The sequence below is a fragment of the Chelonia mydas genome, chromosome 1, assembly GCF_015237465.2.
Source record: "Chelonia mydas isolate rCheMyd1 chromosome 1, rCheMyd1.pri.v2, whole genome shotgun sequence".
Classification (NCBI taxonomy): Eukaryota; Metazoa; Chordata; order Testudines; family Cheloniidae; genus Chelonia; species Chelonia mydas.
Window position 1 is genome coordinate 361,274 of NC_057849.1, and position 25,412 is coordinate 386,685.

General features: G+C 58.8%; 2 protein-coding genes across 2 annotated transcripts in view; one reads left to right on the forward strand and one right to left on the reverse strand.

Annotated features, from left to right (window-relative positions):
- LOC102930812 (F-box/WD repeat-containing protein 7) overlaps window positions 1-17,636 on the forward strand; it is a 35,968-nt gene extending 18,332 nt beyond the window's left edge. The window contains exons 3-13 of the mRNA XM_037905467.2: window positions 5,807-6,127; window positions 9,752-9,834; window positions 10,172-10,310; window positions 10,582-10,716; window positions 10,819-10,942; window positions 11,205-11,341; window positions 15,410-15,523; window positions 15,739-15,920; window positions 16,130-16,355; window positions 16,709-16,919; window positions 17,110-17,636. Coding sequence (XP_037761395.1) covers window positions 5,807-6,127; window positions 9,752-9,834; window positions 10,172-10,310; window positions 10,582-10,716; window positions 10,819-10,942; window positions 11,205-11,341; window positions 15,410-15,523; window positions 15,739-15,920; window positions 16,130-16,355; window positions 16,709-16,919; window positions 17,110-17,378 — 1,941 coding nt within the window. The 3' untranslated portion in view covers window positions 17,379-17,636. The remainder of the gene's footprint in view (window positions 1-5,806; window positions 6,128-9,751; window positions 9,835-10,171; window positions 10,311-10,581; window positions 10,717-10,818; window positions 10,943-11,204; window positions 11,342-15,409; window positions 15,524-15,738; window positions 15,921-16,129; window positions 16,356-16,708; window positions 16,920-17,109) is intronic.
- A 72-nt stretch (window positions 17,637-17,708) lies between these two features.
- The window catches only part of DNHD1 (dynein heavy chain domain 1), a 148,835-nt gene continuing 141,131 nt past the window's right edge, over window positions 17,709-25,412 (reverse strand). The window contains exons 36-44 of the mRNA XM_043525948.1: window positions 22,553-22,731; window positions 21,157-21,393; window positions 20,579-20,753; window positions 20,229-20,339; window positions 19,777-19,981; window positions 19,611-19,702; window positions 19,315-19,467; window positions 18,428-19,152; window positions 17,709-18,318 (exon numbers count right to left, since the gene is read on the reverse strand). Of these exons, the coding sequence (XP_043381883.1) occupies window positions 17,956-18,318; window positions 18,428-19,152; window positions 19,315-19,467; window positions 19,611-19,702; window positions 19,777-19,981; window positions 20,229-20,339; window positions 20,579-20,753; window positions 21,157-21,393; window positions 22,553-22,731 (2,240 nt within the window). The 3' untranslated portion in view covers window positions 17,709-17,955. The remainder of the gene's footprint in view (window positions 18,319-18,427; window positions 19,153-19,314; window positions 19,468-19,610; window positions 19,703-19,776; window positions 19,982-20,228; window positions 20,340-20,578; window positions 20,754-21,156; window positions 21,394-22,552; window positions 22,732-25,412) is intronic.

The following is a 25,412-nucleotide window of genomic DNA, read 5'->3' on the forward strand; positions in this document are numbered from 1 at the left end:
GTTATCATGTGTGTCCTGTCCCCTTGTCCCCCCCTTGTTCTTTTTTTTAGTCTCAAGACTAATCATCCCCCATTTTTTAACCTATCTCCATAAGTCAGATGTTCTAAACCTTTTATCACTTGTGTTGCTCTTTTCTCAACTGTCTCCAATTGTCATATCTTTCTTAAAGAGTGGCACCCAGAACTGGACACAGTAATCCAGCCAAGGCCTCACCAGTGCTGAGTAGAGTGGGACATTGTCTTATGTACAACACTCCTGTTATACACCCTGAACCATTAGCCTTTTTCATAACTGCAGCACTTCGTTGACTCGTATTCAATTTGTGATCCACCGTAATGCCAGATTCTTTTCACAGTGCTACTACCTAGCCATTTCTTCCCCATGTCATAGTTCTGCATTTGATTTTTTCTTTCTAAGTGCAGTACTTTCACTTGTCTTTGTTGAATTTCATCTTGCTGGTTTCAGACCAATTCTCCAATTTCTCAAGGTTATTTTGAATTCTAATCCTCTTCTCCAAAGTGCTTGCAGTCCCTCCGAGCTTGGTGTCAATCGTAAGAACATAGGAACAGCCATATTGGGTCAGACGAAAGGTCCATCAAGCCCAGTATCTTGTCCTCTGACAGTGGACAATGGCAGGTGCCCCAACGGGAATGAACAGACAGGTTATCATCAAGTGATCCATGCCTTGTTACCCAATCCCAGCTTCTGGCAAACAGAGGCTAGGGACACCATTCCTGCCTATCCTGGCTAATAGCCATTGATGCACTTATCTTCCATGAATCTATCTAGCTCCCTTTTGAACCCTATTATAGTATTGGCCTTCACAACACCTTCTGGCAAGCAGTTCCAGAGGTTGACAGTGCGTTGCGTGAAAAAATACTTTCTTGTGTTTGTTTTAAACCTGCTACCTATTAATTTCATTTGGTGGCCCCTTGTTCTTGTATTATGAGAAGGAGTAAATAACACTTCCTTATTTACTTTCTCTATACCACTCATGACTTTATAGACCTCTATCATATCCCCCCTTTGTCGCCTCTTTTCCAAGCTGAAAAGTCCCAGTCTTATTAATCTGTCCTCATACAGAAGCCGCTCTATACCCTTAATCATTTTTGTTGCCCTTTTCTGAACCTTTTCCAATTCTAATATATCTTTTTTGAGATGGGGTGACCACATCCGCATGCAGTATTCAAGGTGTGGGCATACCATGGATTTATATAGAGACAATATGATATTTTCTGTCTTATTATCTATCCCTTTCTTAATGATTCCCAACATTCTGTTCGCTTTTTTCACTGCTGCTGCGTATTGAGTGGATGTTTTCAGAGAACTATCCACAATGACTCCAAGATCTTTCTTGAGTGGTAACAGCTAATTTAGACCCCATCATTTTATATGTATAGTTAGGATTATGTTTTCCAATGTGCATTACTTTGCATTTATCAGCATTAAATTTCATCTGCCATTTTGTTACCCAGTCACCCAGTTTTGAGAGATCATTTTGCAACTCTTCGCAGTCTGCCCAGGACTTAACTAGCTTGAGATAGGACTGGGCCCAGTACAGACCCCTGGGGGACACCACTATTTACCTCTCTCCATTCTGAAAACAGACCATTTATTCCTACCCTTTGTTTTCTATCTTTTAACCAGTTACCGATCCATGAGAGAAGCTTCCCTCTTATCCCATGACTGCTTATTTTGCTTAAGAGTCTTTGGTGAGGGACCTTGTCAAAGGCTTTCTGAAAATCTAAATACACTAGATCCACTGGATCTCCTTTGTCCGCATGCTTGTTGACCCCCTCAAAGAATTCTAGTAGATTGGTGAGGCATGATTTCCCTTTACTAAAACCATGTTGACTATTTATCAACAAATTGTGTTCATCTATGTGTCTGACAATTTTGTTCTTTACGATAGTTTCAACCAGTTTGCCCGGTACTGAAGTGAGGCTTATTGGCCTGTAGTTGCCAGGGTCTCCTCTGGAGCCCTTTTTAAAAATTGGTGTCACATTAGGTATCCTCCAGTCATTTGGTACAGAAGCTGATTTAAATGGTAGGTTACAGATGACAGTTAGTAGTCCTGCAATTTCACATTTGAGTTCCTTCAGAACTCTTGGGTGAATCCCATCCAGTCCTGGAGACTTACTATTGTTTAGTTTATCAATTTGTTCCAAAACCTCCTCTAATGATATGTCAATTTGGGACAGTTCCTCAGATCTATCACCCAAAAAGAATGGCCCAGGTTTGGGAATCTCCCTCATTTCCTCAACAGTGAAGACCAGTTGCTGAATCTCCCTCACATCCACAAAAGTGTATTCTCCACTCCATTATGTAAGTCATTTATGAACCCAGGACTGACCCCTGCCGAACTTCACAGTGACCCATTGATAAATACTCCTTGAGTCTGGTCTTTCAACCAGTTGTGCACTCACCTTATAGTAATTTAATCTAGACTACATTTCCCTAGTTTGCTTATGAGAATGGCATGTGGAACTGTGTCAAAAGCCTTGCTAAAATCAAGATACATCACGTCTAGAGCATTCTCCCATCCACTAGGTCAGTCACTCTGTCAGAGAAGGAAATGAGGTTGGTTTGCCATGATTTGTTCTTGACAAATCCATGTTGGCTAGTCCTTATAATCTTATTATCCTCAAAGTGCTTACAGGGTTGGTTGCCGAATAGCTTGTTCCGATGTCTTTCCAGGTATCAAAGTTAGGTTGACTGGTCTATAGTTAATTCTCTAGGTCCTTTGTTCCCCTTTTGCCCTTCTCCAGTCCTCTGGGACTTCACCCCTCCTCCAGGAGTTCTCAAAGACCATCTCTGACAGTTCCAAGATTGCTTCAACTAGTTCCTTAACTACCCCACGGTGAATTTCATCAGGCCTTGCTCATTTGAATACATCTCACTTATCTAAATATTCTTTAACCTGTTCCTTCCCTATTCTGGCTTCCGTTCCTCCCCGTTGTTGTTGTTGTTAATTGCGTTGAGTGTTTTTAGTGAAGGCTGAAGCAAAGTAGGTATTAAGTGTGTCAGCTTTCTTGAAGTTGTCCGTTATTAACTCTCCTTCCCTGCTAAGTAGAGGACCTACAGTTTTCTTTGTCTTTTCTCTTGCACCTAATGTATTTATAAATCCTTGTCTTACTGCCTTTTATATCCCTTTCTAGGTGTAACACATTTTGTTCCTTAGCCTTTCAGATTTTGTCCCTACATGTTTGTGCTACTCTTTTGTACTCCTCCTTAGCAGTTTGTCCATGTTTCCACTTTTTGTAGCATTCCCTTTTGTTTTTCAGGCCATTCAGGAGTTCCTGATGGAGCCATATTGGCCTCTTACTATCTCTCCAATCTTTGCACCTTTAATGTTGTCTCTCTCAGAAACTGCCAGGTCTCCTGAACTCCTTTATCCCTTAGATTTTCTTCCCATGGGACCTCACCTACCAGTTCCCTGAGTTTGTCACTGTCGACTTTTGGACGTCCATTGTCTTTATTCTGCTGCTCTCGTGCCTTTCTTTCCTTACCACGGTGGTTTTCAACCTTGTCTTGTCTGTGGACCCCTAAAACATTTCAAATGAGGTGCGGACCCTTTGGAAATCTTAGACATGGTTGGTAGACCCCTAGGGGTCCTCAAACCACGAGTTGAAAACCACTGCCTTAGAATCATTAAATCCCTCATTTCAGGATCACTTTCACCCACATTGCCTCAACCTTCAGATTCACAGGCAGTTCTTCCCCGATAGGCAGAATCACGTCTGAAATGGCCGTTCCACTGGTTACTTCCTTCACCGGAAACTAAGAGTTGTCCCCAGTACGTTCACAGAACTTACTGGAGGTTGTGTGTTTTCCCGTATGACATTCCCAGTAGATGCCTGAGTAGTTCAAGTCCCCCATTACTACCTGGTATTGTATTTCAGAGATTTCTGTTATTCTAAAACGCCTCATCCACCTCCTTGTCCCGATGAGCTGGTCTGTAGCAGACCCCTAATGACATCCCCCCTCTTTTTTCCCACTTTACCTTCACCCTACGCCTTTTAGCTGGTCTGCCTGTCCCCTCCTTCTGGACCTCAGAACGCGTGAATATATTCTTGATGTGTAAGGCAACTCTTCTGCCCTCTTCCCTGCCTGGCCGTCCTGTACCCCTGCGTGCCAGTATTCCTATCAGGAGAGTTATCTTACCAAGTCCTGGGAGGCCACTTGAGTCATCATTTAGCTTGTGTACTAACACTTCCTGTTTATCCCCCATGCTCCTTGCATTTATGGGCAGACATCTAAGGTGTGGAGCAATTCCCTCTTGTTGCTGCTACATCTGTCTTGTCATTTTCCATCCCCCTTCTGCCCCAGCCAAACACTTATCCCTTTGGTAAGGTCAGAGAGAGACTTTTTTATACCTCCCTGGGGGTTTTGTCCCCAGCCCCCTGGGAACTTAGTTTAAAGCCCTCTTCACTGAGCTGGCAAGTCGGTGTGCAAAGCTGCTCTTCCCCTTCTTGGTCAGGTGAGCCCCATCTCTTCCCAGCACAGTATCCCATGGTCAAGGAAGCCAGAGCTTTCCATCTACACCATCTTCAGGACTCGCCTGTTCCTGTCGGGGCCCTCACCTTCCACTGGGAGGGTGGATAGGAACACAGCATGTTCCCCCTTGCTCCCAGAGCCCCCATGCCCCCAACCTAACTGCTGATCTGCTCCCGCTCAGACCTGCCAGTGTCGGGATGATGGGCAAAGGGCAGGGCGTCTCGGGTGCCTCCTGGGACATCGTGTTGTACTGATTACTATAGATTTCCCCCATTCCCATGCGTTCTGTGCTGCTGTTTGATGTCTGATTGCTCCCTTCACTTCCCCACTGAACAGGGCGGGTTACGAGCCAAGTAAACTCTTCCTTGGGGACATTGTGGCTTTTTGGCCATCTAACAATCTCTTTGAGAGCTCCCCGTTTCTATTCACGTTTCTCTGTCCACGTTTTCCCTAGGCTTTGGGAACTAGCCTTTCTGAGGAGCCAAGTGTTTGTTACTGGTTGGGGCATGTCTCTCTTTGCCCTCATCAGATGTAACTGGCTGATGATCCTGGTCCCTAGGCCACGGCCCACTTCCAGGCTAGCGATGGTTTGGCTGTGTCAGTATGCAGTCCGTGGTAGAGATTCTAGTGTTGGGTGTTAGAAAGTTATCTATCGTTTTTGGAAGATCCAGTTTCTCAAGATCTAAGAAGAGTCCAGAGCGAAGTCCATGCCCTGCCCAGATCTGAAGGGGAGGTCACTCTGTCCCCCCGGCGTCTACCCTTTGGCAACCACCTGGTGCAGGGGCCAGCTTGCTGCCAAGCTCCAGGCAAGTGGAGCTGGACCTGCAGGACTCTGGTGGGGTCTGCTCCAGTCTGGGACGGGTCCCAGCTCCGCTGTTAGTGCTGCGAAGAGCTGTTAAAGCAGCTAAACGCTGCTGGGTTGGGAGCACTGGGGTTACCGCACTAGCAGAGTGCGTGTGACTTCCAGCCCTGTGTTACGGGGGCTCTGGGGCCCTGCTAGGTGGCTGCAGGCCCTGGCCGCCTTTGAATGGGGCACTTGTGCTGTCCATTCATGCCAGGTGCCTGTGGCCCTTCCCCCCGGCTGGGTCTTGCTTGTTCCTGAAGTTTCTCTCTGGCTGTGGAAGAAGGGACCCGTTGGCCCTCACGTCCTCAGAACAGGGCTCCGTGCGTCAGTGTGGTGCCTGCCGTCCCTGCGCTCTGCCATGCAGCACCTGGCTGTCAGCAGGAGAAGCTGTTCCCCACCCAGACCCCACCAGTGAGCTGCCTGGGGGTGCGCAGACCCCTGACCCCATGCCGCTGTGTCTTGCAGGTGCTGGCTGAGGAGGAGAATGGAGTCCAGGCTGCCTGGGAGTCGGAGGAATCGGATTGCTCAGGTGTTGAAGGGGGTTCTGGTCCAGAGTCCGATGGCTCCAGAGTGCGAGTGGGGCAGGAGCCCGAGGCCGGCCATGGGGGTCTGGAGCCTGCCAGCTCCAGAGTCTGTGGGGCACAGGAGGAGGAGGAGGGGAGCTGCTGCAGCGATGAAGGGGAGGACGGCAGTGACGTCTATTTCTATTACACCATTGGGGAGCGCTGGATTGACTATCTGGAGAGGACCGAGGAGGGCAGCCTCATCCGACATGTGCGGCCAAAGGTAATGGGGGCAGGGCAGCCACGAGCCCGTCGGGGCTTCCCTGCAAGATAGGGACGAGTGCGTACAGGCCTGGGGGCTGCCACGGGGCACCGGCTGATGGCTCCCCCCAAGAACAAGGGAACCTCCCCCCAGGCCCAGGGCCAGCCCTGCCCCGAGTCTCTGTACCCCATGAGGAGGGCTGGAGAAGCTGGACAGCAGCTGACTAGGGCAGAGATTAAACCTGGATTTCCCCACAGCCTGAGAATGGAACAATGAGCCCTGCAGGGCAGGGCCAGCTCTAGATTGGGAGTACCGGGTTGGTGTGTCTGTTGAGGGTTGGGGATGGTACTGGGTCTCTGTCAGGGATGGGTGTGGTACAGGGTCTGTCGAGGGATGGAGGGATATGGGGGGGTCTGTCTGTCAAGGGGCTGTGGCGGTACGGGGTCAGTCTGTCTGTCGAGAGGTAGGGGTGGTACAGGGTTTGTCTGTCGGCGGTGGGGATGGTACGAGCTCTCTCGGGGTGAGGGTGGTATGGGGTGTCTGATGGGGGTCTGTCTGTAAGGGGTGGTACAGGGTCTGTCTGTCAGCGGTGGGGATGGTACAGGCTCTCTCGGGGTGGGGGTGGTATGGGGTGTCTGATGGGGGTCTGTCTGTAATGGGTGGTACAGGGTCTGTCTGTCAGCAGTGGGGATGGTACGGGCTCTCTCGGGGTAGGGGTGGTATGGGGTGTCTGATGGGGGTCTGTCCGTAAGGGGTGGTACAGGGTCTGTCAGCAGTGGGGATGGTAGGGCTCTCTCGGGGTGGGGGTGGTATGGGTTATCTGATGGGGGTCTGTCTGTAAGGGGTGGTACAGGGTCTGTCAGCAGTGGGGATGGTACGGGCTCTCTCAGGGTAGGGGTGGTATGGGGTGTCTGATGGGGGTCTGTCTGTAAGGGGTGGTACAGGGTCTGTCTGTTGGGGGTGGGGTGGTATGGGCTCTGTTGGGGGTCGGGGTGGTATGGGGTATCTGATGGGGGTCTGTCAGGGGTGGTACAAGGTCTGTCGGGGGCAGTACTGGGTCTGTGGGGGGGGCACGGGGGACCCTCTATCGGGGGGGTCGGCACAGGGTCTGTGAGTTGGGGGTGGATTGGGGTCTGTGGGGGGTGGCACGGGGTCTGTGGGGCGCGGCACAGGGTCTGTGGGGGGGCACGGGGGTCTGTCGGCTGTGTTCCCTCTAAACTGCGCCCCATCTAATCTGCGCCCCAGGAGTGATTGAAGTGCCCTGCGGTTGGTTAGCAGAGAGGCTCCATCAGGCTGGCAGCCCATGTTCAGATGCCCCGGCCCCGCTGCTTGGCAGCCCTCTGCCCCGGAGCCTCTGCTGTCTGTGCAGGGGCAGAGTGTTGATGTCAGGGTGTCCCCCTCCCCATGCACCCCAGCACGGGAGGGGAACAGCCCCAAGGGTCTGAGGTCTGAAAGCTGGTGAGCGAGTGCGTTTAACTTATGGAAACAGCGCACGGTCTCTCAGAGACTTCCCCAGCGCACACAATCTCTCTCTCTTACACACACAGATATGCGCGTGTGCAGAGTCTGTGTCTCTGCATACATACACACACACACACGTACACAGTCTCTCTGCACGCACACACACAGTCTGTCTCTCTGTGCGCACACACACACACGTACACACGTACAGTCTCTGCATGCACACACGTACACACACACGTACACAGTCTCTCTGCACGCACACACACAGTCTGTCTCTCTGTGCGCACACACACACACGTACACACGTACAGTCTCTGCATGCACACACGTACACACACACGTACACAGTCTCTCTGCACGCACACACACAGTCTGTCTCTCTGTGCGCACACACACACACGTACACACGTACAGTCTCTGCATGCACACACGTACACACACACGTACACAGTCTCTCTGCACGCACACACACAGTCTGTCTCTTTGTGCGCACACACACACGTACACACTGTCTCTCTGCACACACGCACACGTACACACAGTCTCTCTGCACGCACACACAGTCTGTCTCTCTGTACACACACACGTACACACACACGTACACAGTCTCTCTGCACGCACACACACAGTCTGTCTCTCTGTACACACACGTAGTCTCTCTGTACGCACACACACAGTCTCTCTCTCTGCACGCACACACACATGTACACACGTACACACACAGTCTACACACACACACAGTTTGTGTGTCTATACACACACACAGTCTGTCTCTCTCTGCACACACACACACACAGAGCCTGTCTCTGCGTGCACATGCGCGCATACACACGTCTACACACACACAGAGTTTGTGTGTCTCTATACACACACATACACAGAGATTTCAGAGTAGCAGCCATGTTAGTCTGTATCCACAAAAAGAACAGGAGGACTTGTGGCACCTTAGAGACTAACACATGTATTTGAGCATAAGCTTTCGTGGGCTACAGCCCACTTCACACAGAGTCTTTCACACTTATCTCCGAACACATACTTGTGTTATTTTTGTTTGTTGTTACTTCTTGGTAGTTCTAGCAATGCACATATATTCTCTGTAATTTTATTCTTTCAAATTTTATTTTGGTGTTTTGACTGGTCTGTGCATTTCATAATTTTTTTTCTCTCTTACACTTAAATTTAATTTTTTGAGTAATGAGTTCTAAAATTCCTAACCTGTCCTGTCTGAAGTAATTATCCCTATGGTAACTTTTTGAAAATATATATTATATCTAGATTTTTTGTTTCTACTGGTGACGCACATCTAGACATACCTCAGTGCACATAACAAAATTTGTTCCACACGTGGACGGAAAAAATTAGAGGGAACATTGTCTGTCTGTGGGTGGTAAGGGGTCTCTGTCTGCCTGGGGGTGGTACGGGGTCTCTGGGGATGGTACGGGGCCTCTGTCTGTTTGGGGGTGGTGCGGGGTCTCTGGGGGTGGTATGGGGTCTCTGTCTGCCTGGGGGTGGTACGGGGTCTCTGGGAGTGGTACGGGGTCTCTGTCTGTCTGGAGGTGGTATGGGGTCTCTCTGTCTGTTGGGGGTGGTATTGGGTCTGGGCGGAGGAGGGCAGGGGGTCCCTGAGGGTCTCTCCAGAAGCCAGCTGGCTGCGCCATGTGGGGTGGCCAGCCTTCAGCTCCTGCCAGCATTTGCTGTTCGTCCTTTGCTTCTTGTCCTGGCCTTTGGGGCTGGGATCCCCGCTCCCGAGAAAGCTGCCTCGGGAGGGGTGAGTGTCTGAGACTGCACCGTGGCCCTGCCTGGCCTCAGGCCCAGCCTCCCTGGAGAGTAGCCTGGGCCTGGAGTGGAGCTGTTCTCCGGCCTGGTGTAGGGACTGCTCTGGGCCTGACACATGTTGCCTTGGGAGCTAGTGAGCTGGGAAGCTCCAGCCCTGAGGGGTGCAGCATGGGGTGTCTCCTCCCTGCTGGGCCAGGCTTGGGGCCCAGGCCCCCAGGCTCCTGTGCTGCCTGAGTCAGGCTCATGCTCCTCCTCTGCTGGGAGCTGGCCCTCAGGCTGTCTTCAGCCTACATGCCTCCCTAGTGATCCCTCCCCTCCCCCTCCCCCAGGGACTCCCCTAGCCTTTTGGGGGGCTGTACTGTGGGTCCCCCGGCCTAACAATCCCCCCCTCCCATCCGCTTGCAGATGAAGCGGAAGTCGGAGCATGGCCTGGACAGCAGGGCCCTGTCCCCTGGCAAGAAGCTCTGCAAGGGCTCAGAGTACGGCAGGTGAGCTTTGGGCTGTCCTGGGGCAGCAGGAAAAGGGGTCACCACTTACCAACACACACACACACACCCCGCCCGCCAGTCAGCCTGCACCAGCTCGCGGCCCCCAGGGTGCTCGGCTGAGCGAAGGGGAACCGTGCGGGGCAGGGCTGGGATGTGTGGGGCAAGGGGGCGGTGGGTAGTGGGGGGTGGATGCAGTTGGTTCTTGGGGTGGGGGAGCCTGGCAAGTGGGGGGGTCTGGTGGCTGGGGGTTGGCTGTTGAGAATGGGGGGTGGAGGAGTATAGATAACTCCCCCAGTGCTGTTGTGTCTCACCTGATGGGTCTCTCCATGGTGACCAGGACGCTGGGCCCCTGCATTCCCAGCCCCACCACCACCTTTGGGGACCTGCGCAACGCCAAGCCGGGCCAGGGCCGCCGGCGCCGCATCCCCTCAGTCGCCCCGCCCCCAGAGCTGCAGGACTGGCTCCGCACCTTTCAGGTAGGGGACCGGCTCCTCCCCATCAGCGCAGCGGGGCCGGCCCAGTGGGCCCTCCTCTGTCACAGACAGGGAAAGCATGTGTGGTGGGGTGATGGAGCCGCGGGGGAGAGGGGGCGGGGCGGCTGGCCAGGGGGCTGGGACCGTGCGGGGAGGGGCGGCTGGGCGGGGGGCTGGGACCATGGGGGGAGGGGGCTGCTCGTGGGGAGGGCAGTGAGGGTGGGGCACAGCTGCCGGGGCACACAGGCCTTCCCATGCGCTCTCTCCTGCCCAGAGGTGGAGCGGCCCGGAGAAGCTGGTGGCCCTGGACGAGCTCATCGACCGCTGCGAGCCCTCCCAGATCAAGTACATGATGCAGGTGATTGAGCCGCAGTTCCAGAGAGACTTCATCTCCCTGCTGCCCAAGGAGGTGAGTGGGGCGAGGGAAGGGCCAGCCTGGGGGCAGAGCAGGAGCCACTGGCCCTGTGGGGCTTGGCCCCTGACTTGCCCCTGACCTGCCCCCTCTGTGCAGCTGGCGCTCTACGTCCTGTCCTTCCTGGAGCCCCGGGACCTGCTCCGCGCCGCCCAGACCTGCCGCTACTGGAGGGTCCTGGCTGAGGACAACCTGCTGTGGAGGGAGAAGTGCAGGGAGGAAGGTAGGAGCCCCGCCCCCTTCCAGGCCATGTCCCCTGCCGAGCCACTCCCTCTCCCTGCAGGAGGCAAAGTGGGGCAGGGCCCTACAGGCTCCTGGCACCCGCTCCTGCAGGAGCTCCCCCGCCCTGAGACTCCCAGCCTGGCCCCTCCACCTGCCTGCCCTGGCTCCCTGGTGGCCTGTTCTCCTACCGGAGAGGGCAGCGCCGCCCCTGCTCCGCTGCTGGGAGTCCTGTGCCCACGTCTCGCTGCCTTCCCCTGCCACAGGCATCGAGGAGCCCCTGAACCTGCGGAAGCGGCGCCTGCTGAGTCCCGGCTTCATGTACAGCCCCTGGAAATTCGCCTTCATGCGTCAGCACAAAATCGACATGAACTGGCGCAGCGGAGACCTCAAAGCTCCCAAGGTGGGTGAGCGTGAGCCATCCCCCAGCAGTGCCCCCTGCTCAGAGCCCCTGCCAATAGGTAGGGTGAACTAGGCCCTGTGAGGTGCACAGATGCGATAGGGGGAGTGGAAGCAATCCATGGCCAGGAACAACAGGGCGCATTGTAAGTATCTGGGAAGAAAAGAAATCGGGCTCCGGTCTAGACCCATGACTGGCTGGAGCTGGTCACTGCGAGTGATGCCGCAGGCCGACGAGGCGTCTTTGAGGAATCGCTCGGTGCTGTCTGTCAGCAGAGCACACGCTCAGTGCGGGAAGGGCAGGCTGGCTGGCTGGCAGTGGGGAATTGCCATCCCATGGGGTGTTCCCCGTGAGGATCTGCAGGGCATGGTGCTGCCTAGCCCTGGTCAGCGTTTTCATTGTGACCTGGAAATGTGCCTGTAAGACGTGCGGGTGGCAGAGCTGCAGAGGCGAGCGGGGCAGTCGGTGACCTGGCTCTCTTGGGAAGTGGGACCCATTCAAAGGAGAGTTTTCATGTGGTAAGATGCAGTTACCTATCTAGGCCCGGGGAGTGCTGGCTGTCCCTCCAGGAGGCCTGGGGACTGTCCTGGAAAGGAGCCACTGTTCAGAGATCTGGGGATCAGCAGACACACGACGGGCGCTCCTTGTGCGACACTGTGGCCCAACGGGCAAATGCGGCCCTTGGACGCACACAGGGGAGCAGTGTGTAGGGCCAGGGAGGGGATTTTCCCCTCTGTACGGCACTGATGACACTGACAATGACCACGGCTGGAAGCTGAAGCCAGACAAGCTCAGTGGAAACAAGACCCCAATGTCTAACGCTGAGACTAACTCCCAAGGCCGTGGTGGATTCCCCATCTCTCGGTGGCTCAGTGCCGGCCCTGGCCTCTTTCTGCAGCAAGCTCTGGACACGAGCTGTCGGGCTCAGTGTGGGGGAACCGGGGGGATTAGACACGAGCCGTCGGGCTCAGTGCGGGGGAACCGGGGGGATTAGACACGAGCCGTCGGGCTCAGTGTGGGGGGAACCGGGGAGGGGGGTTTAGACACGAGCCGTCGGGCTCAGTGCGGGGGAACCGGGGAGGGGGGGTTTAGACACGAGCCGTCGGGCTCAGTGCGGGGGGAACCGGGGAGGGGGGTTTAGACACGAGCCGTCGGGCTCAGTGCGGGGGGAACCGGGGAGGGGGGTTTAGACACGAGCCGTCGGGCTCAGTGCGGGGGGAACCGGGGAGGGGGGGTTCTCTGGATCACAGGATCTAATGGCCCTTTGTGGCCTCACGGTCTCTCCTGGGATGATCTGAGCTCCTCTGAACCCGCTGCTCCTGCGCCCTGCAGAGGAACCGTCAGCCTGGCCTGCCTTTCCCCAGTGACCCTGGCCGGAAGTAGAGTCTGGTCTGTCTGCCTGCAGCCCATCACCGCAGTGTCTGGGTGGCAGGACAGGACCGTCATCCCCACTGCAGAGAGGGGAAACTGAGGTACCGAGCTGCTGATTGACAGCATTGAACTGGGGTCTCTGAGCACTTAGGCCAGTGTCCTGCCTTGAGGCTTTCCCCCATGGTCTGACAGTGCAGCTGAACACGGCCTGTCAGGCAGGGTCAAACTCGGGTCCAGCCTGCCTCGTACCTGGTGCCTTGCAGGACAGCACCATGTGCCTCGGCGGAAGACGCAGGAACCCGCAGGAGGTAGTTCTAGGGAATCTGGGCTCTAATGGGCAGAGATGGGCTTAAGCCCTGATGCAGGAGGAGCCCTTCCCTTCCCTTCCTTGCAGAGTTGCTGTAGCCGGGTTGATCTCAGGGCGTTAGAGAGACAAGGTTGGTGAGGTCAGAGCAGCTTTCGAGCCATTCAGAGGCCAGCTTGGAAGATCTGTGGCAGTGAGTTCCACAGGCTAATTGCACAGTGTCTCTCCTTTCCGTGTCATTGACTGTCCCCTTGTCCCAGTGCTATGGGACTGGGAGAACGGAAGCCCCTGGTTTCTTTCCCCGTCAGGATCTATAGACATTTTCCATGTCCCTCTTGTTCTCTGCCTTCTCAAGTAACGAGCCCAATCTTTTCCATCTCTCTCCATAGGAGAGTTGTTCCCAGCCCTTGGTGATTCCTGCCAGCCCGTTAGCGCTGCCCTGGGGGTCATGGGGGCCAGTACTGTGCGGCGTCCAGGCGGGGCTGCACCATTGAGTGACCCGAAGGCATTCGCACCCCATCCCCGGTGCAGCCAACAGCTTCTGGCAGTTTTGCCTGCAGGGCTCCATTGGGCTGCCTATAGTGGCACCCAGCACCCATCCCTGAGCTGAAAGGGTTAATTTTGCCTCCTGTGAGGTGTCCTGGTTTACAGACACCCCCCGCCCGTGCACGTTACTCTGCACTTATTGACATGGGATTTCACGGCTGTCGTCCTGTCCATTCCCCCCAGCCGGATTCAGTCTCTCTGCTCCCGACTGACCCCAGTGTTTCCCCTCTCTGCTCCCCCACTTTCCTGATCACTAATAAATACATCAGCCAAGATGGGAGCTAGTCCAGAACCTTCAGCTCCCGCTCGGGGGAGGACGAACCAGTGGCCCGGCTCTTTGCTTTCTGTCTCCTGGCCGCTTTCTACTTGTGATGAAGTGGGAATTTTTTGTAATATTTTTATGAAGCTTTGTGTGCCTCAGTTTCCCGTGTATCCTGCATTGTCCCCTGCTTTCTGGGCAGGGTAAGACACGGGTGTGAATAGCACCTCCCTGTCTGGGGCTGAGGTTCCACAGCAGCGGCGCTCTTGGGAGGACCATGGCAAATCCAGCTGCCCAGACATGGACACTCAGAGAGATCGGGACTCCCCACCTCTCCGCAGGGGGCTGAGCCGCCTCCCCCAGCTTGGGACCAAGGGGCTGGGGGGTGAGGCGGGAGTTAAGAGTTGGGCTGCGGGAAGCAGTCGGCACACACCTGAACTGGGACAGAGGGGGGGCCTGGGGCTCTGGGCTGACCAGATGGACTGTGCTGTAACGTTCTGTTCTCTGGCCTAACCAAGGGCTTCACCGCGGCCTCAGTCAACAAACACACTCTTCTGCTGGGGAACGCTGGCTGCACGCCTGCAGACGCTGGCCGAGGGGCGTGCGGCTCCCTCAGGCCTCTGCCTCGCACTTGCTGAATGAAGCTCACATGTGCCGCAGGTGCCCGGAAGTCCAGGCTGAGGCAGCAGCGAGGCCACGTGGCTGACCCTGGGGGAAGAATGAGACCCCCGGGGTCCTCCCAGAGACTGGTCCAAAGTTGGGCCATAGCAGTGATCCAGGGCAGAACTTTGCCTTGTACCCCGCTGGTGACTTCGCTTCTGTAGCAGCCTCTTGGGGGGTCTGGGGAAGGCCATTTGCAGTCTAGGTGGATGTTACTCTGAGTCTGGAGTGGAGCCCTGTCACAGATCCCCAGGTCGGGGGTACGCCCCCAGCATTGGAACAGTCTCTTGGAGAAACCCTTTCCACATGCCAAGGGGTCTCTCGCTTCCTTCAGGGTGTGCCATGCCGCCGCCTCGCGGCCTGAGACAGCCTCTGCGTGCCCTCCTGCATCCCGCCGCGAGCTCTGCCCTGGCAGGCTGTTTGCCATGACAGCAGGCAGAGTTCAGACCAGTCGGGTTTGTGGGGCTGCTGGACACAGCGCAGGGAGTCCAGTGAGCCAGAGACATGAGGGTAAAAGCATAGACCGTGCTGGTCAGTGTCCCAGAGCCAAGCCAAGCTGCTCTCCCTCTGATCAGCTCCCTCCAGCAGCCAGCACTTCTCCCCTCCCTCCCACCCTTCCTTCTCCACTCCCCTGCACGGCCAGGAACTCAAGGGCTCTCGGGCCCCTTGTTGATTTGGGTGGGTTCCGAGCACATCTTTCATGACAGGCAGGTGACACCCAACTATGTCCCCTCACCTGCCTCAAGAGCAAACTCAGTCCCTTCCACCACCACCCTAAGGAGACTGAGTCACCCAGGGGAAACTGAGGCACACATGGGGTCATGAAAATATTCCAAAAAATTCCCACTTCACTTCCAGTGCTGCTTGTTTCCTTTGGGAGGGGGAGGTCTGTCCGGGCTGGCTCCCTTGTTACTGGCTCTTCCCTCCACAGGTCCTGAAGGGACATGACGACCATGTCATCACCTGCCTGCAGTTCTGTGGCAACCGCATTGTCAGTGGCTCCGATGACAACACCCTGAAGGTCTGGTCAGCCGTCACTGGCGAGGTGAGCCCGGCCTGCAGCTGGGGCTGCTGTGTCCCTGGGCCCCACAGGGGCGGGTGGCTGAGCAGCCTGGCTGGCTGCTCCCACGCTGCTGTTCCTAATGGGGCATCTGCTCCCTCTGCAGGGGGCTGGGGTGGCCTCAGCCTGGGCCTGGCTGTTCTCGCACCTGGGATTTCCCCCTGTGGCTGCCCCCGCTGACTCTGTCTTGCTCTCTGCAGTGTGTGCAGACGCTGGTGGGTCACACAGGGGGGGTCTGGTCCTCCCAGATGAGGGACAACATCGTCATCAGCGGCTCCACGGACCGGACGCTGAAGGTGTGGAACGCGGACACGGGCGAGTGTGTGCACACGCTGTACGGACACACATCCACTGTGCGCTGCATGCACCTGCACGGGAGCAGGTAACCCTGGGGGGGGGCGCAGGGATGGGAGCAGGGGGGCAGGGCACCTGCCTGGGGACAGATAACTTTGGAGCTGATCAGTGGGGCAGGGGAAGCCCGCACAGGAGGGGGGCCGGGTGGAGGGGCCCATCCCAGGGGGGGCTGCTGGGCCGGGGGGAAGCAGGGGGCATGGCGGGGCTGCTGCTGCTCAGTGTGCCTGTCGTCTGCAGGGTGGTGAGCGGCTCGCGGGACGCCACGCTGCGCCTCTGGGACATCGAGACCGGGCAGTGTCTGCACGTGCTGATGGGGCACGTGGCCGCCGTGCGCTGCGTCCAGTACGATGGGCACAAAGTGGTGAGCGGCGCCTACGACTACACGGTGAAGGTGTGGGACCCGGAGAGTGAGAGCTGCATCCACACACTGCAGGGCCACACCAACCGCGTCTACTCCCTGCAGGTGAGACCCTGCCCAGACCCCAACCCGTCCCCTGCCCAGGCACCATCCCCAGGCAAGACCCTGCCCAGAAACTGCCCCTTTTCCAGGCGCCGCCCCTAGGTGAGACCCTGCCCAGGCCCCGCCCCCTGTCCCCTACCCAGGCACCGCCCCTAGGTGAGACCCCCCCTCCCCCCCCCCCCCCAGACGAGAACACTCCCTCTCACACCAGCTGGGTTTGCTTCCTGCCCAAGCCCCTTGTGCTGCATGCCCAGGGTGTGCCAGGCCCCCCCGGGGTTGCCTGGGCCGTGCCTGCTCCCTGCTGGAGGGGCAGCCCTGGGGGTGTGCCATGGCTCACCCGGTCTCTTTCCGGGCAGTTCGATGGGACGCACATCGTGAGTGGCTCTCTGGACACGTCGATCCGGGTGTGGGACATGGAGAGCGGTAACTGCCTGCACACGCTGATGGGGCACCAGTCGCTCACCAGTGGCATGGAGCTGCGGGACAACATCCTGGTTTCGGGCAACGCAGATTCTACCGTCAAGATCTGGGACATCAAAACAGGCCAGTGCCTGCAGACGCTGCAGGGTAAGTGGGGCGGGGTGGGGGCAGCCCTGTCCTCAGCCAGCGCATGGGGCGACTGCCCAGCTGGGATGGGATAGATACTGCTGGGGGTGTGGTGCGGACCCAGGCCGCGGGGGTGCAGTGAGGTTCGCTGCGTCAGCCCCCTGCGAGGCCGGGGACAGCGCAGCAGGTGTTAATAGTGCTTTTCCCCCAGGGCCCAGCAAGCACCAGAGCGCCGTCACCTGCCTCCAGTTCAGCTCCAAGTTCGTGGTGACCAGCTCGGACGACGGCACCGTCAAGCTCTGGGACCTCAAGACGGGCGAGTTTGTGCGCAACCTGGTGGCCCTGGAGAGTGGGGGCAGCGGGGGGGTGGTGTGGCGCATTCGCGCCTCCAACACAAAGTTGGTGTGTGCTGTGGGCAGCCGCAATGGCACCGAGGAGACCAAGCTGCTGGTGCTGGACTTTGACGTTGACCTGAAATGAGCCCCAGCCAAGCCGGGATGGGATGGAGGATCCCGCAGGCCGGGCACAGCACCTGGGCTCCGCAGGGCAGGCCCCGGAGCAGGCCTCAGCCCCTCTGCAGGGCTGTAAATACTGTATCCAGCCTGCCTCAGCCTTATTTATATGTGTGCGCGCCTGGACATGGGACTGGCAGGGAGGGCCCTGCACACAGCCAGGGGCCTGGACAGAGAGCAAAGGCAGCATGTTTTGTACACACTAATATATCAATCTATTTCTGTACCTGGGGCTGCGTCTGGGGAGTGGCACAAACCGCGCTGCCAAACTGCCCCCTTGAGTATCTTCCACTGATGTGGCCACGCCCCCAGAGGGGCCCATGGGGGTCTGGCTGCAGCTGCTGCCCTGGTGATGGGGGGATTGCAGCTGCAGCCTGTTCCTTTGGGCAGTCCCAGAGCCGTGCTGTGTGATTCCTGCTGGTCACCCGAGCCGAGTCCTGAGCCCTCGTGGGGCTGTGCTGGAGTGTGGGGGCAGGGTAACAGGGTGGCCTGTGGCTGCTCTTCCCCCGAGGGCCATGCTGCGTCCCACACACCAGCTCTCTCCTCTATTCCAGGCAGGGCAGCGTGCTGACAATGTGCACCCGGTGCTGGGCACACAGGGCGGGTGGCATCTTGCAGGGCAGCGCCAGGTGCATCACAGCCCGCTGGCTACTCAAGCGCACGGGCTGCTGAGGCAGGCCAAGGTAGATGGGGCAGCTGTACTGCAGCAGGGAAGCGTTGGGCCTTGGAGCGCGCCAGGCCTCCCCCACAGCCTGCACCCAGATGGGGGGCAGCAGGCAGGGCTGGCCCAGGAGCGTCTCCTGGAGCAGGGCTGAACTCGTGTCCCACAGGGCGTGGTGCAGCTCCATGCCGGTCAGGTAGAGCCCGCTTTCAGGTGGGGAGCTGGGCGGCAGCGAGCAGGGCAGCACCTGGAAGAGCAGCGGAGGATCAGGAGGCCGGTGCTGGCACTGGGGAGGGGCCAAGGGGGATTTCCCAGGAGCAGCGAGCCTGCCCTGCGCGTCAGAGGGGTGGCATTACCTGCTGGTCCAGGTGGTAGTGGTCCAGGTCCTTCTTCTCGACCCGGGCTGCTTCCTGGAGCAGTGCCAGCAGGAGGCGCCGTGGGTACTGGAAGGCAGAGAGGTGATAGAGCAGCACGGGCTGCCCAGCCGCCATCCCCAGGTACCCGCACAGCAGCCGGCAGCGACACTTCAGTGTCTGCAGCCACCTGCTTGGGTCCTGGGGGCCAGTGGGGGCATAGGGCAGCCAGGGGCGGGGGAGGCGTCCCCGCTCCAGTGCCCGCAGGATGGTGGAGCAGCGTGGGGTCTGGCAGGGCCGCCCCTTCAGCTGCTCCTGAGTACAGTGCAGGTCCCGCTCCACCTGCTGCAGCAGGGCCAGGAAGCTGCCACACTCCTCCAGCAGGAAGCGAAGCAGGGGCCGGGGCTTCGGCCGTGTGCGCCCACTTGGGAGATGCCCTCTGGCCCCCACCTCCCAGCCTCGCTGCTGCAGCGTGTCCTGCAGCTCCTGCACCAGCTCCAGCCCCTGCTGCACCAGCTGCCCCAAGGCCCCCTGCTGGGTGCTCGGCCGGGGGGTTGGCTGCCAGAGGTCCTGAGAACGCAGCAGGTCTGCAAGCAGGCTTGAGCTCTGGCTCTCTAACAGCTGCTGCTCTAGGCCCTTGTGCAGCCCACAGGAGGCTGGGTCTGCTGGGCCCGGGAGCTGCTGTATGCGGGCCCGGGTGTCTGCGATCACGTCCTCTTCCGGCAGAGCTGGGGGCAGAAAGCTACAGTCAGTCGCAGCCCCCTTCCTCCCCCTGTGTCCCTGCTCCTCCAGCTCCAGCCCCATTCTCTGCCCTCGGGGGGCATGCAGCGCTCTCAAGGGCTCCCTGCACCCCTGGGGGAGCAGACTGGGCAGCAGGGGCACTTCCTTACCCAGGTTGGAGCCCCTGATGAGGGCGGTGAGGAGGGTCTGCACCCCCCGGGGGGGCAGCAGACGCGAGGCACTGCCCAAGCACTGCTGGCTCAAGCTCTGCACGGCCTCTGTATCCCCAGCATCCAGGATGTAACCGCCGTAGAGAATCGACCCTGAAACAGCAAGGAACCGTCACGGCCCTGGGCCCAGCCAGCCTGAGCTCCGGGGCACCGCGCGGAGGGCGAGGGCAGGGATGGGTCCAGCTGCTGCCCCAAGTGTTTCTGGGAGGCAGGATGGGCTCTGGCCACCTCCCTACCTGCCAGCTCCTGCATGGCCTCCTCAGGATTGGACACCACCTTCGCCAGCCGCTCCTGCAGCCTCAGGCCTGTGAACAGCTCCGCCTCGCTCCTGGGGGACACAGCAGGCGGTGAGACCTCGGGCAGCTGGGGAAGCGGGGGGGGGGTCGGCCTGGCCTCACTCACCAGGGGTAGAGCCGGGCCTGTGCCAGGCTGCCGTAGTGCTGTCTGTGCAGCAGCACGGCGTGCAGCACCAGCAGGGCCAGCCCTTGCTCCTGCGCGGCATGCCAGGTCGGCTGGCCCAGCAGCTGGCCGTAGCTGCGCTGCAGGCTGCTCTTCAGCTCCTGGGGGGTCTCGCAGAACAGCGTCACTGCACTGCGGCGCACAGCACCTGCAGGGTACAGACGGGCGTCACCCTCTGCGCCTGCCCCCACATGACACCGCTTAGGGACTAACGCGGTCGCCCCAGTGCGCTAACGGCAGGGCGCACATTGCACCTGGCGCCTCTCCCCACAGCCCACAGGGTGGCTTGGGCTTAGTCTCACCCCACACGGTGCGCTGCAGCCTGTGGGGAAGGGGCACCATGTGCTGGGTAGGCAGAGCTCAGGTCTGGCAGACGCAGCACAGTACCAACGCACCTGGCACGGCCCCTGTGGCATCAGCTGCAGCGATGAGCCAGAGGCGGAATTTGGGGTGGATCTCGTCCCCTTTCATGTCTGCCAGCTGCAGTTCAGGGGCCTTCGCCCCCCCTGCAGTAAGAGACAAAGGCACAGAAATCCTCATGCCGCAGCTGGGGGGTGGGCAGGACATGGAGGGATGGGAGTCTGCTCACAGGAGGGGGATGGGGCAGGCCTGGGAGGCGGCTGGAGGGGAAGCTGCCATGGGGGTGCAGGCAGGCAAGCGACTCCCAGGAGCAGCCAGGCACAGGGGGAGGCCGGGGTGGGACAGCATTTGGGGTCCCGAGGTGGGGGGGGTGAGGGTCCCTCACCTTCAGGGGCTCTCTGGAGCTTGCTGAGCTGCGCGAGCACCGCCGGGGGCCAGCGCTCCTGGCGGTGGCAGTTGTTCAGCACCAGCCAGTGGCCCAGCTTGGGGCAGGTGCCGAGGGCTTCGGCCACATGGTGCATGCAGCCCGGGGTGCCAAGGGAGATGACGACGATGCCCAGCTGCAGAAGAAGCAGGTTACACCGGCCTGGCCTCAAGGCCCTGCCCCCCAGCTCCCCGCAGGGCAGGGCAGCCGGCCTGGCCCTTGCCCAAGCAGGGGTGTTGGATCCGCGGGAGGGGGTCTCAGGCCTGCTTGGGTCAGTCGCCCAGCAACCAGCACGGGACACCCTGCCCCCGCTGAACCCCAGTGCCCACACCAGCACCCTTAGCTGTTCTCTGCCTTCTGGCCATCCCACCTTGCTGTCCCCCCAAGCCATGCCCTCCCCTGCACCAACCTCCCTCCATTGGCCCCGCCCACCAAGGTGCCCCCCCAGGCCCCTCCCCCACCCCACCTTGCTGCCCCTCTTCCACCAGTCTCCCTCCATGGTGCCCCCCCAGGTGCCGCCCCAGCGGGGCTGGCATTACACAGTGCCGTTGCTTGGCCATCTGCTGGATCCAGTGCAGCGGGTGTGTGGCCGCGCCGGGCAGGCCCCAGGGTGGGGTGAGGAAGAGCAGGGGCAGGTCGGTTTGGCTGCAGGTGTAGATGGTGGCAGCGCTGTAGCTGGCGTCCTCGGCGATAGGGCGGCCGAGCAGGCAGGTGACGAGGTCGCGGAGCACGCTGCTCAGCTTCTCGGGGCAGAAGATGCGCCACAGCATGGCCCGCTGGAAGAGACTGAGGTGGGCATGGCTGGGGCACAGGGCGGGGCCCACCACTGTGGCGGGCAGGCGAAAGTACTCCTGCCACTGGGCAGCCTGCTCGGCCAGGGAGGCCCGCAGGCCCTGGAAGCCAGGCAGGCACTCCAGCAGCCCACACTCGCGCCAGGCTGCGGTGCGCACCCAGCCCGGCTTCGCTGCCCTGGCTGGCTGCAGCAGCTGCTCTGCTGCAGGTGCCTGCAGCCCCTGGCAGAAAACCAGCCAGTCCAGCGGGCTGAGCTGGCCGGCCAGACGCAGGGGTGCCAGGGCCCCCAGGAAGCTGAGGAGCAGGTTGTGCGGCTCCTGCAGGCGTGGCTGAGCGTGGGCCAGCAGCTGGCGGGACAGGCACTTGCTGAGCTCCAGCAGCCGCGCCTCCAGCGCCTCCTGCTTGCTGGCGTCTGCGCGCTTGGTGGCGAGCAGGGCCCTGTGGGCAACGGCCACGCAGCTGGCCGGGGAGCAGTGGTACAAGGGGTGCAGACGGCACACCTGCTGCAGGGCCTGGTGCAGCGCTGCCCCCAGGCGCGCCACCTGCCGGTACTTGGCCTGCGTGGCCAGGTGGTGCTGGCGCAGGGAGAGCAGGTGCTGATGGCTGGCGTGCAGGGTCTCAAGCTGGGCTTGCAGCAGCCGCACGAGAGACAGGAACTCCTCCTCCTCCAGCAGGGGGCCCGACGGCTGCAAGATCAGCTCCAGCAACTCCTCCTGCACAGAGAGCAGGGGGTGGGTCCCAGCGTTGGGGGTGGGGGGTGTCACAGCGACTGGGGGGGCCTCAGGTGTCATGGGGGGGCGCAGTAGGGGCTAAGCTGTCCTGTGGGGGGTCTCAGGTGTCACAGGGACACAGTGTGGGGGGGGCTCGGTGTCATTGGGGCACGGCGAGGGGCTCAGGTGTCACAGGGTGCGACGGGGGGCTCAGGTGCCATGGGGGGCAGGCCCAGCATCAGCCAGGGAGCAATGCCCGTGTGGCTAAGAACAGGCTGAGGCTCCTCCTCCTGCAGGGGCAGGGGCAGTTGGGGGCTGGGGCTGCTCCCGCGGTGCCCCCAGCACCCTCCAGGCAGGCCTGGCATCGGGGGGAGGTGTGAGCTGGCCCCAGCAGGGAGCCATTCTCCGTGCTGGGCCAGTGACGCCTTCTCACCTCCGTGTCCTCCAGCTTGTCCTCCAGCTGCAGGATGCTGAGCTGCAGTGTGCGCCAGTGGGTCTGGGCCTCCAGCCTCTCGGATTGCAGCACCTCCTCCAGCAGCAGATCCTCCAGCGCTGACTGGCTAAGGCTCAAGTCAATCACAGTCAGGCCCTTCAGGAAGGCGTGGTCCATTTCTGCAGTGAAGCAAGCCCAGGGCAGGCAGTGAGGGCACAGGGGGCCTGGGGCTGTGGTGGGGGCAGTGGCCAGAGGCCCAAGGAGCAGCCCCACACCTCTCACTGATGGCCCTGGATGGGCTGCCCACAACACTGGCTGTCGGCGGCACTGGACCAGGCTGATGTTGCAGCTGAGGAATGCTGGGCCTTGGGGGGAAGAGGAGGAGCAGGGGGCAGGGCCCTGTGGTGAGGTGGGGGGTCTAAGGCCCACCTCAGACCCCACACTGGTAAGAGGCTGCACTGCTAGCAGGAGCAGGAGCTCCCCCCGGCATGAAGCAGAGCCATTGCCACTCCACACCTGCCCGAGGCTACTATGCCCATGTTAAGTGGGGGAGGCCCTAACCCCCTGTTCTGGTAGCCCTGGGCCTCCGGGCCATGGGGGGCCTAAATGCTCTTTGTACCCAGGGCCCCATAAATCTTAATTGTCTCTGCTGAAGAGAAGGCCTGAGGGAGCTGGGACTTGGCGAGACACCAGCACAGCAGAGTGAAACGGTGGTAACTCTTCCGTTCAATGCGTGCCCGAACGTTTGTCCCATAGCGACATCCGGTGGCCAGTGCATAGGCCTTTGTGCTGCCAGCCCAGGGTATAAAGGGCTGGCGCCGTTCTGACCCCGCCAGAAGCCAATATTACAGTGAGCCTGATGCAGAGGGGAGGGAGGTGGGGCGTGGCTGCAATGTGCATTGTACTCTGAGTGCCTCCCAAGCACTGCCAGCCAGAGGCGGGTATGGGAGCCCACCTAAACAAGGGGTGTAGTACTGCTCGCCCAGACCCAGCCCTGCCCTGGAGGCCAGGGAGAGACACAGCCAGGGTGACCGTAGGAACCGGAGCCCGCCTAGCAGCCTTGCGAAGGTTACTGATGGACCGGGACCCAGGAAAGCTGCTGCTGCTTGAGCCCGTGTAGAATGTGGGACCACTCTCGGAGAGAGAGGAGTATTAGCAACAGGCAAATGCCTGAAGAAATCCCAGGGAAGTCACAACTTTTCCTTTCATTCTTTCAGCCAAGGAACTAGCTGTAGCGATAACTGAAATGCCGTAGTCCTGTCACATAAAACGCTAGTGTGCTGACCGTCGAGGGCCTGCAGCTTTCCCACAGCTGTGTGAGGGGGAGGTTTGGGCAGACGGGTGGCAGACAGATTCTTATGAAAAGCCAAAACCATTTGGTGAGGCATTTGGGGTGTGGCTGAAGGGCCAGTTTGTCCTTGTAGAAAACCGTAGCGGGAGGGTCGGCCGGACAGGCCTGGGGCACTGCTGCCTGCCTCACAGAAGTGATAGCTGTTAAACGCTAGCTACACTGAGAGATGAACCAACAAGCAGGTGGCCAGGGGGCAAATGGAGGTCCTGGCAATGGAGCTTCACGAGGAGGGAAAAGTCTGTCCAGACCTTTCAGAAACCTGGATGTCCTGGGGTTGGAGACCACAGCCCTGCCCTCTGTAGGGAGCTGAAATGCTGAGATAGCAGGCAGGTGAACCCTTAGTGAACTCATGGCAGGAAAGGCCTTGATCTTTTAAGTGACCCAGATAACACAGAAAAACTGCTAGGAGCCTGTGAAGAGAGAGTGCTTTGCTAGGACGGCAAGCAGAGCTGGTAGAGGAGTCTCTGCTGTTCGAAGGAACATGTTGACCCACAGCAGAGCAGGCAGCTAGTGATGGTCTAATCCTTGCGCAGCCAGGAGAGGGCTGGGCTGCAGAGTCTGGCCATAGTCCTGAGGAATGACTTTTGGTTCCTGAGGGAGAGGCCTTAGATCCCAACTGGGGAGGCTCAAAAGGTCGGCGAATCAGTGAGGCTGAGGCCAAGCCATCAATAAAAACAGCTCAATCTTGTGTGAGTTTGGCTACCATTCTGGGCACCATAGGGATGGGCGGGAGCATAAAGAAGTTTGACCTCCAGAGACAATAGGAGGCATTTGTTCTTGAACCTGGCGAGACCTCCCTTCAAAGAAAACGGATGCCATTTTTGTTCTGTTGGGTGGCGAAGAGGTCCAGCTCTGGCACCCCGACAACCTGAAAAAATAACTTCACTCCCTTGTAGCTGAGAGACTGTTTCTGATCTCTGCTGAATGACCTGCTGAGGCAGGTTGCCAGGGCGTGCTGAGACACTCAAAGGGGGATTCTCGTCTTGATGCAGAGATTCCAGAGGGCCAACACCTCTTGGTGTGAGGGGTCTGCCCTGGCCCCTCCCTGCCTATGAGATAAAACATCACCACAGTGTCATCTGCGAGCACTTGTACGGAGCATCATGCGCAGTGAGGGAGACACTCTTGACTCGTGAGCCAGCCTGAAGTGTCCTGCTGGTGACATGGAGGGGCAGATCCTGAGCCAGTGGTTCCAAAAGGTCCCCAGGCGCGCACAATCTGCATCTTGGGCCAGAAAAGGCAGAATTAGAGCAAATGGGAGCTCTGTGTGCACATTGGCAGGGTTCATCCACCTGTTCAGGGAGGACAGAAGGACCACATGTATGTGCCAGCATGTCCATGGATGATAGAGGGATGCTAGACCAACGTCAGTCACATCTGCATGACTCGGGACGTCTGGCATGCTGAGTTACATATGTGCAAATTGCCATGAGTCCTGTGGAGAGAACGTGGTGTCTCTGCAGGGCCGGCGGGTCAAACTACTTCCTCTTTACAGCGGTGCTCTAACAC